The sequence below is a fragment of the Fringilla coelebs genome (genome assembly GCF_963513975.1).
Source record: "Fringilla coelebs genome assembly, chromosome: 5".
NCBI lineage: Eukaryota > Metazoa > Chordata > Aves > Passeriformes > Fringillidae > Fringilla > Fringilla coelebs.
Window position 1 is genome coordinate 32,468,948 of NC_140033.1, and position 15,552 is coordinate 32,484,499.

General features: G+C 44.7%; 1 protein-coding gene across 1 annotated transcript in view; it reads right to left on the reverse strand.

Moving 5' to 3' along the window:
- The window catches only part of PPM1H (protein phosphatase, Mg2+/Mn2+ dependent 1H), a 130,046-nt gene extending 114,871 nt beyond the window's left edge, over positions 1 to 15,175 (reverse strand). Inside the window, exon 1 of the mRNA XM_084205990.1 lies at positions 14,923 to 15,175. Within this exon, the coding sequence (XP_084062116.1) occupies positions 14,923 to 15,158 (236 nt within the window). The 5' untranslated portion in view covers positions 15,159 to 15,175. The remainder of the gene's footprint in view (positions 1 to 14,922) is intronic.
- Between the last annotated feature and the right edge of the window lie 377 nt (positions 15,176 to 15,552).

Below are 15,552 nucleotides of genomic sequence, written 5' to 3' on the forward strand. Positions count from 1 at the left end.
GTGACTTTGGTCCCTCACTGCACTGTGACACTCTACTGTGAGCACCAAGTGCTTTTCTACTGCAAGTGCCTTCCTCTGCACAGAAAACAAATCCCACCTGTTCTAAGTCCTTGACAGTAGAACCACTTCCTCACCAATACTTTAGCTCCTCCAGGTCTTGTTAAAGATCCCACTAGGGGAAGAGTTTTCAGATTCCATTCTTATTTTCAAAGTGAACACCACCTTGCCGCTCCCCCAGACTGAGTGATTTGTTCAATGATTCTTTGTGACTAATCCATTCACTAGTCACAGATCTTTGGTGCCTTCTAACAATGCTGGCTTGTTTACTGCAGTAGGATGTTCACTTGACTTTTGTGAAGTCTTTTTCAAACTGGGGAAAGCAGCATAGAGCCCCACAGGTCTGCAATGCTTCTGAGGAGCTGTGACTCTCAGAGGGAGAAGAGGTAGGGGGGAAAGGGGTATCTGGATATACTTCTCTTGCCTTTTTTTTTTCTGAAATATGAGCTGAAATATTACACAAGAATTGAAAGACAAAGAATAAAATGTTACATTATGCCAATGGCCAGAAGTAATTATTTTTCTTCTTGGTGAGGTAGCCTTCCTCAATTCTTTTCTGGGGAAAAGGTTTTACTCTGGAATACCATCAAATAAGCATATCCATCTTTAAGCAAAAAATAATAATAAAAAAAAAAAAGCCTTTTCCAATGTTTAAATATACACTCCTAAAATGAAAATGCTGCCTACCATTAAAACAGCTTTTTTTTTTTTTTTTTTAAGGGAGAAAACTACATGCAAAAAAACTACATACCAGCTTTTGGTAGCTTGTGCTGCCACTTTTGTTTTCTATTGCCATGTAAGGGCCCTGTCCTACCTTTTGGTATTTCCTCTGTGTACTGGTTTTGGCTGGGATAGAGTTAAATTTCTTCCTAGTAGCTTGTGTGTGGCTCTGTTTTGGATCTATGCTGGAAAGGGGGTCAGAAATATAGAGATGCTTTTATTATGGGAGAGTAAGGCTTACACAGCATGAAAGCAACCTTTTTGCTTTCTCACCCCACCCCACAAGTGAATGGGTTAGGGGTGCACAAGAAACTGGGAGGGAGCAGAGCCAAGACAGCTGACTGCAACTGATCAAAGGGATATTCCATACCACATGCCATCGTGCTGGCAATAAAAGTTGGGCGTAGAAGAAGGAAGGGAGGGACATTTGGAGCGATGGCATTTGTCTTCCCAAGTCCCCATTAGGTGTGATAGGGCCCTGCTGTCCTGGAGATGGCTGAGCACCTGCCTGCCCATGGGAAGTGGTGAATGGATTCCTTATTTTGCTTTGCTTGCATGTGCAGCTTTTGCCTTACCTTTGAAACTGTCTTTATCTCAACCCATGAGTTTTCTCACGTCTCCTCTTATGATTCTCTTCCCAGTCCCACTGTGGGGGAGGGACTAACATCTGCTGGTGCTCAATTGCTGACCAGAGTTAAGCCACAACATTCTGGATTATCATTCCAAACAACAACATAAACAACTGGAAAAATTTTCTCAGCGGCTCAGTTTGTGCCCTACTAATTGCACCGCTTTCTACTGCACAGGTGGGAGTGGGAGAAGTAAGAGGTTAATTCAGGAATGAACCCAACCATGGCACAGCAACCCCCTTAATGCCCAGTAGACACGTGTCATGCAGGAAACAAGGAAAAGTTCTCTATTTCAAAGAAAAAAGAGGAGTGGGGGAAGATTTTAGGTTTTTGAGACACCTGTCTTTAACTTCAAACACCTTTGAATTCAGGGTCCTGGGGTTTCCTGAAACAGAAGACCTCGAACTACATCTTTAACAAACTTCTCTGGTATGTCCTTATGCAATGAATTCTGCCTATAACTCTAAGTTATGCAGGGAAGCATTCTTTTTATTGCTGTTTACAGCCTTTCCTTTTCTGTCACAGGGACTTCTACTCCTGTTAAACCTCTCTCCCAACACAAAAATATTTAGCCTGCCTTCAGTGTGCTCTCTCCTGGCTCTTTAGGCTTCATTTTTGTTCCCCTCTTTCAACTCCTCCATGTTCCTACTTCCAATCATTACTCCTCTTTAGCTCTGCCCATAATTAAGGGTGAACACAACCTTATTGTGCTTTAAATGTAGAGTTTCCAGAGGCAACCCATTTTCCACTATCACATCCTACTTTGATCATAGGCATGCTTTCCAAAACTATACTAGAGGGGTAACTGTATCTTCAAAACAGGTACCTGTGTAACACTACTTCAAATTATCCCTGCCAAAGACCGCTACATTTCCCCAAGATGAAATTCATCTACTCTTCCAGTGGTTTTGTGTTCTCCAGGGAGTATGAAGCAATTTCAAAGGGAAAAGAACAGAAATTCCCCCTTTATTTGATAGTAGGAGGAACTTTGAGGGGTTTTTTTGTTGCAGTTGGGTGGAAGATATTTAGTTATTTGATAGCTTAAAGAGGTTTTCTGGCCTTAGAGAAAGCTGTGAGAGAGAACAGCAGTTAAACCACATACCATATCAGTGCAAGAGAGGCAGTGTACTTCATATCCCATTCAAACAAAGTGGGAGTTTTTACTTGTAAAACAACCTCTCAAACACCAGCCTGACTGAGCCTATAAATTTATAGGATTAGTATTGCAATATTTTGTTGCTACAGCATCATCTCTCCCAAGCACCTGAACTACTATAACAGGATGAACACTGGAGGCAACTCAACACAGGAGACAGAAGTGACTAATACTCCTTTTCGTTGAATTTGCTCCCACCTTGCAATCCTTTAGGAACAGAACCAAGCAGCTGTGCTACAGCTTGGCCAGGCACCCTTCCAGCAGTGCCTGCACACTCCCTATTTTCCCTGGGATTCTGTGGGCAGCTGCCACCAGGACCTCCCCAGCCCAGTGCCACTGCAGCCACATTGGCAAGAAGGGACACCAGAGGAGGGGGAACCTGACAGGAAGTCAAGGAAAAGCCTCAATTCACACAATTTCTCTAAATTGAAGAATCTCAAATTTGCTGCTTGAACAAGAAAAGCAATAAGTCAAGTCCTTGCCAGAGTCCTCATCTTTACCAGAGCTCTTCACTACAGAGGGTTCAAGCAGTATTTGACCCCAAGACGAGGCACACTTATTTTAAATTCTCCAACAAACAGACAAGACATGAACAAGGTATTTTCCTGCCTTTTCCCATGGAAACAGAAAGCAGGCTGAGCTGGTGAGGGCGACACTTCCTTCTCCCCAGATGATGGCCATAGGGAGCACAGAACCCTTGAGGACAGCTAATCTGCTCGTGTTGCATTTTGCCTTTCACACGAGAGGCCGCTGCCCTCTGTCCCCAGAGCAGAGTGCTGTCCATGCCCACGCTGGCACAGGCAGTGGCACAGAGCTCCTCTTGTCCTGGTGCCTTCTGCCTCTCCCCTCTCCAGCACCCAACAGCATTTCCAACAGTTCACTCTGGCACTCCCACTGAAGTCCATCCTCTTGTTCCCTTAGCACTAAAAAGATGTGCCTCAAGGGAGGAAAGAGATCTCCAGATCATTCAGTTCAGGTAGAAGCTTTTATTAGAGACAGCCCTATCCCTGGGCAGTGTCAAACCAGCCACACTGCCAGTCCCAGCAGCAGCTGTCACATATCAGCTGATAACACAGTCCCTGCACAAACCCCTGGGCTGCAAAGCCCCGAAGAACCACGGGCAGTGTGTGGTAAGTTGTTCCATACCCATGTTTATACACACACACACACCTGAAAGGTTTATGCTCTGTTTCCATTTACATGCTCTTAGTTTCAGATTTCTAAATTATGCTGTGCAGCAAGAGCTAGAAACTTACTGCTGGCTATGAGAGTTTCCCCCTCTCTTGATTCCAGTGCTTTTTCAAAGACAGATGAGCTGAGCTGCCAAAATAGCTCCTTCTCCCCTCTACGAAGGCACTTCACAGAACTAGCTTGTGATTCAGGAATCAGACACTTCTCTAAAACCAAGCAAGAATGGAATTATAGCTAATCACATTAGCCCGCAACTTTTTTCCACCCTAAAAGCAGGATTAAAGGCAGAGATGGGGAACTTCCCACATTCCCACACACCAGCTGCATTCTTCCAGACTCAGCTTGCTGAACAGCTAATAGAATTACCATCCATAGACCCAGGATTTTCAGGGATTACTCCGGAGAGGTTGCCAAAGGAACTAACCAGACTGTAATTCCCGGCTTTGCACCACCAGAAAGGGATAGAAAGACCTTAAAATGACATTGAGGAGTACCCCAGAGGGAACCACGGCCTGAGGAAGTTGCCATCTAGACTTGTAAGGGCTGTGGAGACATTGATCTTAAAAGTTTATTGAGAAGAACAACAAAATGAACTGAAAGCCCAGGTTTGGAGGTGTGATTGAGGAGAGGAGTGGCAAGGTGAGGGAGAGGGGACTGCCCTCCAAGACAGATGCTGATGTACATCTGTTCAAAGAGATCAGTGTACATTTTAATGCCTTATCAGTTCCTGCATTATGGTTGACAGCAGGTATGGCTGAGTTCTAATCTTCAGATTACTCATGAAAATGGCTGAAAAACTTTTTTTTTTTTGTTCAAAGGGGAAGATGAAGAAGGGGAGAAAATTTTCTACTTATGTTCTTCAAAATGTAAGTTACTCATATCAAACCAAACATAGATAAAATGTTGACCTTTGTCATGACATAAGCAGAAATAATCACTGAGGCTAGCTTTATGATTATTATTTTTAATTTCCAAATACCAAAATCTAAAGTCATATTCCAGCCCCTCCATGGCACCACAATTACAATGCAGGTTTCACTGTACAACTTTTAAACTTTCTAAAGGATAAATGTTGCAAGTTTGAACTTAGGAAATTAGAAGTTTTCTTTTTTCCCCATTTATCTTCAAGGATTTGATCTTTCTGAGTCGAGACACTTACAAATAAAGTCAGCAAAGGAAAACAAAAACTAGTTCAGATAAATCTAGTTTCAATTCCAAACTTTAGCATTCATTCATGAAATAAAGATCCCTAATACAAATTCAGAAGAAACTTTGAAACTGATCATCCAGTGCAACCCTGAACCCTGCTCTCATGTACCAAGGTTGGGCCTGAATCAATTTAAGGAGTGCTCTTTCCAACCAGAAAGAAAAAGGCTGCCACCCATTATTAAGTTTCACAGCTTCTTGCCCTCTCCTCCTCCCCAGACAAGTAGTAGAGATAATGAATTAAAAAGAAAGAAGTCCACGACCAATAATAAAATAACTTCCCTCAAGAGAGAGGGGGAAAAAAAAAATTAATTTATTATTATTTTATTATTATTGATTAAATTATTAGTGGCACTTAGCTGGAAGGGTGGGAGGGGAAATGTTGCCCAAACCCCTCTTTCACTCAAACTGTTTCAAAACCTAACAAAATCCATGAGCTCACGCGGTGAACTGACACATCTGGAAAATACAGGGATCTCTGATGAACAGCAAGGTAACTTATTTTGTCTCTTCACAAGACATTTGCACAAAATGGAGCACTGCTCAAGTTATAAGAGCTGGAGATGTGTCCTCAGTCCCACCTCTAATGTAAAACTCCACCAAGGACCAGACTGTTAGTTATGACTGACAGGTATTTTACAGCATTACAAACATGCACTACGCATCATCTGTTTCTGAGGAGGTCTCTAACACATACCTAAAGATAGAAAAATCATACTTGGCCTAAATGAATCAATGTTGGCAGGAAAAAAAAGTGATCTGCTGCAGAACTTGGCTGGAGATGGATCTTTTTTGTTCCTTGCAGGGAGTTTGGAAAGCAGAAATTATCATAACAGGACACAAAGGACAGAGAAACAAATCAGGGAAATCCAGAAGGGCTCACAGTGGGGAGCAGAGAAGAGGAAAGAACTCACCTCTTGTCTGCACTTTTATGCAATGGAGTAGATACACAGACAGGACAGCACAAAAGGCACTTAGATAAGGACCAGCAGGTGAAGTAAAAGAAGAAATTAACTGCAAAGACTTTGGAAACAGAGCTATGCCTATAAAGGGGCAAGTCACTGACCTCTAATGCCAGTCCAAGGACATTTTGCCACAGGATTTCTGAGCCATGGTAGGCAGAACATCAGATGCAATCAAAGCTCAGTGTATCTGTCCCCTTATTGTAGCAGAATACTACCATGGAAAGCATAAAGACAATGGCACATGGTCTTCTACTCTTCCCTCCCCTCATCCTCTCTCCCTGAAATCAGGCAAAAAGCTGGCTGTCTCAAATCAGTTGCAATTGTTGCCTGCAAATGAACCTGAACAGCATCAAAACAGTCAGTCAAGATCAACTACACCTTAGGGTAGCACTCCAGAAAAAGAAAGAGGGAGGGGAAAAAAAAGATATTAAAAATGGTTATTCACCTTTAAGGCACAGTCACCACCTGGACCTCAGACCTGCTCTCAAAAGAGGGGAAGTGCAGAGCCTACAGGGTCTGACATTGCTCACAGAGTTGAAAACAAGCTGGCATTATGACAAATGACAGCAGTGGACTGACAGATCTCCCCACACCAGAGGAGGGAGAGGCTGACATGATCTTGGGGGACCAGACCCATTCAACTCCTGCTTGTCTTGGAGATGGTGCATTTAGGTCCCCACTTGGGCCACACGAGATTTTCAGTTCTATCAAACCAGAGGTTCTCTGTGGACACAGCACTGCCCATACCCCTCTACCTCAAGCAGCTCAAGACTCCCTCAGCAGATTCTCTCCCCCTTAAGCCTCACTGTGTTGAATACAGGTCCTAAACAATGAGAAAAGCTCTCAATTTGCCACCCCACTTCATGACAGAAAGTTGCCTGCTGGCCACAGCCCCCTAAAACCTCTTCTTATTTGAGTTTCTTTCTTAAATCAGTGTGATTGCTAAGTTATGTACAGGGTCCATATTTTGGCATTCCCCCATTATGCATTGACCACATACCCTCCTGCACTATCTACTGCACTTGCTAATGTTGACTGCCTCAGCACGGTGTTATTTTTGTCCTTCCCTCACTCAGACTCCAGCAATTAAACCATGCTGTGATCAAGAACCACAGACATCCCTTTGGCTGGCGTTACGCTAGCACTGCTTCCCCCGACAAAATACCGTGTGCAGTATTTATCTGGAGAATGTTAAACTCTTCAGACAAACACTTGCCTTACATACAGTATTGGGAGGAGGAAACACACCTGCCTGCAGCCATTCTATGAGCTTCACCTACTGAACAGCTCATGCAGCATCAACCACGTATCAACCATGGCACTTACAGCCCAAAGTACAGCTGGCAGCATCTACTAGACAGCAAGTGTGCTGCTGGATGAGGGAGATAGCAGTGTAGAAGCCAAAAGGCTTCAATGGAGCTGCTGGCTATCTCCTACTTGCTGGACCCTCTAATTACTATTCCATAAAGCTTCCACCCTGTGTCAGTTGGATTTGAGAGTGGAGCAGCTCGGCACAAGCTGGGAGCTCTCTCACCAGCTCTGCTCCCTGTCTGCTCCAAGCCCTTGAAACTCTGACCTACTCCACCTGACCTCTGATCAGGGAACCGCTCTGGACAATATGTGTATTATACCTGGATATCCCAAACATACCCTACCAAGTAAATGTGACTGGCCAAATGGGAACCAATTCTTACAAGTCACCTTTCTCTTTCTGTTTAACAGGAAGCAAGAAAAAAAAAATCATTACAGACAACAAAAGGCACAACTAATACAAAGGTGCTGCTGTCCAATAGGACCTCTTGCCTTTTACAGTTCAATCTGAACAGAAATCCAAGGGGAAGTGGTTAAAGATCCAGGTTAGATGTAGTTCAGGAGCCTCTATCTTCCTTGCAAATGCTGCTCCATCGCAGATATAGCACCTACTCCAGCCTCATGCCACAGCAAAGCAGCTATGTCTGCTCTGCCTAAATTATCTCTCTGCACTCATTAACAGCACTCCCCCACTCCAAATCTTATTTGCGATTCAGCTCACAAAGCTGACTTAACCCATCCTTAAACCCACAAACCATATTTCTTTTTCAAGTGGCACACAGATGCCATCAGAGGAATGACCCGTGCTTTGCAGCACTGCCTCCTTTCAAGGTCAAACTGAGCATGTTTCATTTGATCACATCCACAGGCTCCGAGCAGCTCACCCCGAGGGGCACAGCCCTGTCAGATCTGTCTGTCCATGGTAACTGTGCCAAGCCACTCCCACTTACACCTATCCCGAGTGATGCAGCTGCAGCTGAGACAAATGAACCAAGCTGGAGTGTTCACAGTCCCCTCTGCTGGCTGCCCACTGTGCCAAGGCAGAAGGGTCCCAGGAAGGCTACCTAGGAGGACTCAGTCTAGCTCTGCTGGCAGAAGCCAGGACCATGCTCAAGCAAGCCTTTCAGAAACATCTGAGACAACACCAGTCTTAAGCCCCAGAGGGACTAGCAATACGAGACAGCTTCAAGGGATGAATTTCATACTTGTCCCATTAGGAATCACATTTGTGCAACTTAGATAGTGTTAAAAATACCTGGGCATGATTTACTTTTTTTATGCTCTTTCTATTTTTCTCCTTTTACCCCTGTAAGTTCTAAGAAATCAGAGGCCACATAGGAAAAAGCCAAGTACACACCAGCAGGAAAAATAACTGTGTCATCAAAACACAGAACCTAAAACTTGAGATTTATTCTCCACATTCATGTCAAATCTCTTGCCAAAACTTATCCTCACGGCTGCATTTCTTTCACTGGGAAGAAGCAGTACATTTACACATGGACATTTTTCTCCAAGGTTATTCTGAAATTATTACTTGCAATGCCCTTGGCAGATTAGAGGCATTACATAAATATTAGATGCTATAGCATAGAGTCTTAAACAAGGAAAGGGACTTTGAAGCTCTTAAAATTATCATGAGGTTTCTGTCGGGAGTTTTATATGAACCCAGGCTTAAACAAGAGCCAGGCAATGTACATTAAAGTTAACATTACAGTATGCATAGAAGAATAATTCATACAGAGGAAAACTGTTCAGTTGTCTCTAGCTACATGTATGGCACTTGAGTTTTTAGTTCATTCATCAGATCCTACTCAGTCTTATGTTCTGAACTACAAAAAGAATAAAAGAAAATATTTTCATCTAGACAAAGAGAATTGCAAACACTTTTTAAAAAAGTTTAAAAAGGAAAGTAATTCATTATTTCTGTGTACATAACCTGACAACCAAACAGAACAAGATAAAAAAAAGTATTCCTTTCCCCACGAGTCTCATCCTCCTGAAATTTGTACCAAACAGAACACACATTAGAAATGTGTTTACAGATGGGGTATGAGTCATGCTCCCAGGTGAGGGTTAGAAAGACTATCACTTCCAATTCACAGGAGCAGGACTGTGGTGTTATCTTCCATTAATAAGAAGCAATGGGGATTAGAAGAAGCATTCAGCAGTTGCAAGCCCTATGCCATCCTCCAACAACAAAATATTCAACTCAGGACAAGCATTTTCTGTGTTTTGCCCTGTCTCAGCTCACAGATGTGTTAAGCTTTCACCTGCTTCATAACATTATTAAAATGCTTAGCATTTTAATAAATAGTTTGGTCTAGACAGAACATGAAAGGTAGATGAATACTTCTGTGTTATCTTAACTCACCAAAGTGTTTATGATCACTGAGAAATGCTGGAAAGCATTTTAACAAAAACCTCCAGTTAATTCTCATGTATATTCATTTGCTACAAACTAAGTAACAGAGCATGAGGAAACATGACGTAATATTATCAGCCTTACAAAAAATCCAATACTTTGAGAAGAAAAGAAAAAATCTATAAACTGCTCCCCCTCTTCATTGTGAACTATAACAACTTGCCACTGTAATAGTGTTGGAATGACATGGTAATCATACTTCACCTACAACTCTGTGTTCATTATGGGTCAGTAGCCACCAACACCAAGAGGAGACATAATTTCTACTGCAGACCCACAGAGCAGAGAAACCACAGTATCACTGAAGTGTAACATTACGGAAAAAGAGCCCGGACTTTGTCTCATCAAACAAAAGGCACTGCAGGGATAATAAACTGACTTTTTAAGCCAAGAAACACACATACCAGTAAAGTCAAGTTTCTGGAAGCCTATTAGAACTGCAAAGGTGTCTGAAGTGTCATTTAGAATTTTTCAAAAAATAAGTTAAAAAGGCAGGCAAAATTGTCTCTTGCATGAGGACACACAACATACAATTGAATCTTTCCCCCCATCCCTTAAGTGTATTTGATAGTTGAAGTTCTCCAAAGAGATGGCAGGAAGGCAAGAGCAAAGAGAGGAACACGTGTGACACAGAAGCGACCAGCTATGGCCCCTCCCCAGGATTCATACAGTTTAGAAAAGCAATTATGGATTCTGAACTGTAGGAATATACATTCAAAATGGATGGAAAATGACTAAGCTTGTTTTTCTACCACAAAATGCTACTCAGTTGCAGTTTCTCTGCAACTCCACCAGCATGAGCAGCAGGCTAGGTCTTTGTCATTTGCAAATTTAGCATTTGGTTTATCATGCCATATGTAGTCAAGGGAATTCAACTAGGAGAGGTAGGCTCTGCTCCACCCTGTTCATCCTCTGCCTTCAGAAAGGGAGGAAGAAAAACCAAAGAGGAAAAGGTGAAAAATAATGTTCTGGGTAGAGTTTAGGTGCAGTGAATATCATCTGGGTCATTTCACGTTACCTGCTCTCTGCTCCTGCCTTTACTTTACCAGTTACTTTCAGAGTTGAACACTGGGGCTGCTTATCAGCACTGCTGCAGGGAAGCAGCATAACACACTGAAAACAGCACAGAAGGGACCAAAGAAGAAACTTCCCTGCCAGTAACAGGGCAATCCAAGCAGAAGCTCAAGAAACAGCTCATGGCTCAGACAGGGAAAGCTCTAGAGGAGATCCCAGTGGCCTCGGCAGTGCAGCTGCTTGCAGACGGGAGGGAGGGACGAGTAAATAAAGTGTGAGGCAGGATCCCTCCCACCCTCCCTTATTCAAATAAATCACTCAACTTTTCAGAGAGCAGCAAATCTCCTTACTCCTCTGGATTAAAGGCAGACTTAATGTTTGTTAACAGACTACCCTCTCCCAGGGTCATTCCTGATGCATGCCAGCTAACCACATGCAGAAAACTAAGTTAAGAGCACCCTTGATTTAAATTGAAAAGTTTATTTCTAAATAAAACAATACCTTTAAAGACAATTAAAAAGCTTACTGGATGTGAGACACAATTTTAATTTTGCTTCTATGGAGCTTGACAAACATTAGACAAGTGTTTGTGGTATAAGAATATCTCTTTGAAACGTGGCCTTTTGCCATCCTGTATGAGGTGAAATGAAATTCAAGGTCTCAGGGCTCCCATGCAAGGAAGCAACAGCAGGACAGTCATGGCTGCTCACTGACTAAGGAGAGCTGAGTCCCTATGGGATTCCCACTAAAATGTCAAGAATCAACGATATTTTATCCCAGTACCAAGTAAGTAGGTTTCTGAAGATTTCATTTGCCTGCCTACATGTTTTTTGTAATGATCATTCCATTAAAAGAGGGAAAGTTAATAATAAAAAATAAAGGCTAATTTACATTTCACTACATAATATCACAGAGTTAAGAAGGTAATTTTAAAACTAAGTTAAAATATCAAAACACCCATTACAAAAAATGTTCAGTACAAGAGGAGGAAGAAAGTGGAGTGAAGGAGAAATGCTTGTTCCAGGGGAATAAATCAGATGAACAGGCCCGTACCACACAGATTTAGGGAACAGTCAACAGGGTGAACTACTTTGTCAATATGTTGTTTAGTAAGAAATACTAATCCTCAGGAATCAAAGAAACAAGAGGATTCCCCTAAAAAAAGCATATTTTGTAGATACAAACTGCTTCAGTCTGGCGTGGGAAGCAGGTCTAACCCCAAAATGCCTTCTCCAGCTTGGATGAAACACAAACATGAGGACATCAAGGAACTCCAGTATCATCTGTAAACTGACATGTTTTACAACTGAAGAACATGAACGCTACAAATGCTTTCCTGAAACTCAGCCTCCAGGTGACCTGTTCTCAGAGCCAGAATTTCTTCCTAAAGATAGTGAGACAGATGCTGCTGCTGGGTGTGGAACATAAATCCACTGACTCAAACCCTGCTGTGCAAAGGCTCACAACATCAGGGCGGATACAGTACAGGTGGCACACACTCTCCTTACACCTTCTGGGCCAAATCCCCACCTTCTAAGTCTACAACAAACCTCTCATTAGCTTCAGGAAATAAAAATCCCTGTGTCCATAGGCATCCCGACAAACAAAACACTGCAATCACTTTTGCTGATTTGCTAAAACATGAAAACACAGAAAAGACAATAGCTCAGGGAAGCTGCACCTTGGCACGCTGCAGGAATGGCATGTCTTCTCTCATGTCTTCACACCAAAGCAAACTAGCAAGATGTGAGTTAAACAGCTGACTTTTGTGTTACATCACAAGCTGCTTGTGAGGACACCAAACTTCCTCCTAACATTCTTGTAAGCGCTCACTTGTATTGTAACAAAAGGCAAACATTGTTCTGATCATTTCCTTAATATAGAAACTAACAAAATGCTAAATAATAGCATGAAAGTGCTTTATTCCCTGCTTTCCCAGAGCCAACAAACTTCAGAATGTGTATAATAGTAATTGCATCTTCCTGGTGCTTTTTCCATTTCTTTTCTTTAAGTAACTCAAACCTGTTTCAAAAGAAAAACATAGTTTCAACACATATCTCCCAGCAAGTCTTACAATTATTTTCAGAAAGCCTGATAATAGCTCAGTATGAGTAAAACAACAACAAAAAAAAATTATATTTGGCAAAATCTGAGTTTGTCCCTATTTTCTTCTTTTTCTTTATTCTCCAATGCTTTGCCTTTGGAAATCAATGCAATTTTGGTGGCACTACTTTCCTCTCAGCTTCTCCACAGCGAGCATTTGAGATCTTCGGGCTACAATGAACCCCAGTTTTGGAACATCATACACATACTGCTGGGAAGGGGGCAGTAACACATTCGCTAGTTCTCTCTAACAAATACCACCTTTCCCTTAGATCTGCTCCACCAGCACTAGAGCCAGTACCTGCAAGGGAAGGGGATGCGAGAAAAAAACCAAAACCAAACAAACAAAAACAAACAAACAAACAAAAAAACCAAACCAACAAAAAAGCTACCAGAGACAAAGCAAAAGGGCGACTTCTTTTCACATGGACTACAGCAGGAACTGAAAAAGCTAGTGACTTCTTTACGCCTCCCAATTAACCAAGCTGCTCAAAGCTCAAGAGGGAAGAGCAACAAGTATATGAAAACAATCCTGGTATGTTCTGCTTTCATGACCACCAGAGCCATTTACTTTATCTCCAAACACTCTCTCACATCAGGTTTCATCAACAGGGTCAATGAAACGTTCACTTTCCAGCAGCCACATTTTTCTGCCCCAGCAGTCTCAGGTGAAGCTCATCGGATGGGAGCCAGAGAACCTCCCTTCCACTTTGTCACCACCTTGCAAATACAGTTACTTGCTGAAAGCCACAGAACTTCACTGAAGCTGAAAATAGCAGCATGTACTTATTTTATAAAGAAGGGCTTTTTAAGGGACCATTATAGTGGCAGAACAATTAAAGCTTACTTTTAAATATTTAAACTTACAGTTAATGGGGAATTTGCTCAGTAACACATTCAATTCTTTATTAATCTGAGGAGAACAATCCAATTTAAAATTCTTTAAATCTTTCATTAAAATCTCTCTTTAAATCTCCCATTTCAACATCCCCAATAATGTAACAACCTCTTAAATAAAGCTAGTGATTGCTCATTAACAATGTGAAGCCTTCACTGTAGTTTTTGCAACAGTTTTTTCGGTAATTCATATATGTCTGAAGAGACTATACAGAAAAATATGTGGTCTGAAAGTGCTAACTTATTAACTTTAGTAATCTCTGAGTTGGGAGCAACAATGGATGGCCAGACACGCTCAAGACTTAGAGGCAGTAACAGAAAGAAACCAAATACTGAATCCTGCACCCAGAATCCTTAAGGAAAACAATGTGCCTACCGATAAAGGCATCAAGTGCAAGGACATGCCTTGCCTCTGCAGCTACTCCCACTGCCAGCTGGATGCATCCAAAGGAACACTGCCTTTTGCCTGGCTGGCAAGGTTACAAGCAGGTCCTGATCAGACACCCTCTAAAGTAAATACCATTATATGAGTGAGTCAGGGCAACAAACCATTTGGAAAGCCCAGTTTGGGGGCTAGCCAATGGGTATTTTTTTTTCTTTCAGTTTGGACCCTGTGGTCCTCAAGTGTCTCCCCAAACTGAAAAGCATTTTGAGAGATATGTGAGCAGTCCCCAGCAACGAGCACAACGGCTGTCAGGTCCACAGGAAGGTGCTCCAAACCCCACACATTTCATCATTCCTGGGCAGCGGGAAATATTTACACACGCACAAACCAAACCGGGTTTCCTACCAAAAGCCCTTTTTATTCCAGGGTCAAGGACCGAGACGGCTTTTCAGTACCCGGAGGGTATCCCATCCTTGGCCCCTGCGCCCCCGGAGCCGTCACTACGGGTCGGGGAGCCCGGCGCTGCCACTGGCCATCCTTCGCCGACCCGAGTACCGGCTACTCCCGCGGGGACTTTCAAGGGCAGCTGACGGTCTGCATCCTCGGGCTCCCGGAAAGGAGCTACCCGGGTACAGAGCTGCGGCCAGGGCCGGACACCCGGCGCCGGGGATGCCGCTCCCCTCCCCCGGCATCTTCCCCCCGCCGCTCCCGCTGCGCCGCGCAGGCCCGGGGCTGCGCTCCCCCGCCTCCGGCAGCGCCGGCACCCGCCGGGGCTCCCTCGGCATCGCCGCCTCTCGCCGCCGGTGCGCCCGGGAGCGCGGGCAGCGGCTCGGCCGCGCTCCACCTGCTCGCCGCGGCGTACTCACTCCGCGTAGCCCGTGGTCCAGGGCAGGCGCCGGGTGTCCTTGCTGAGGATGAGGATGGGGCGGGCGATGTGATCCGCGGAGCACTCCACCTCGTCCGGGGACAGTCCCAGGAACTCGGGTCTCCCGTAGGGGAAGCGGAGGGGCAAGTCCGCGCCGCTGCCGTGGTCGGCGCCCGCGCTGCCAGCCATGATGCCGCCCATGAAATTGGCCACGGCGGACTTCACCCGTGTGAGCATAGTACCCCCGCCGGCGGCGGCGGCGGCAGCGCCGGGGCCGCCGCGCAGGGCGGGGAGCGGGGCGCGCCGGCGGGCAGCGCTGCGGAGGCGGCTCCGGCAGCCCCCGCCGCGCTCCCGCAATGGGGGCGCCGGGCCGCACGGAGCCGGGCGAGAGGACGGCGGGCTCAGGGGCAGCCGCGGGGCCGAGGCCTCATTGCAGGTTTCCCCCTCCCGGCGCGGCGCTGGGTGAACTCAGCCCGGCGGCAGCGGCTGCTGAGTCATGTGATAGCGCGGCTGGATTCGCCCGGGCGCTTCCTGCTCCTCCTGCGGCACCGGCGGGCTCCTGGCACACGCCGGGCACGGGCGCCGCCGCCCCCGCCCGCCTACCCGCGCCGGGGGCCGGCCCGCGGCAGGT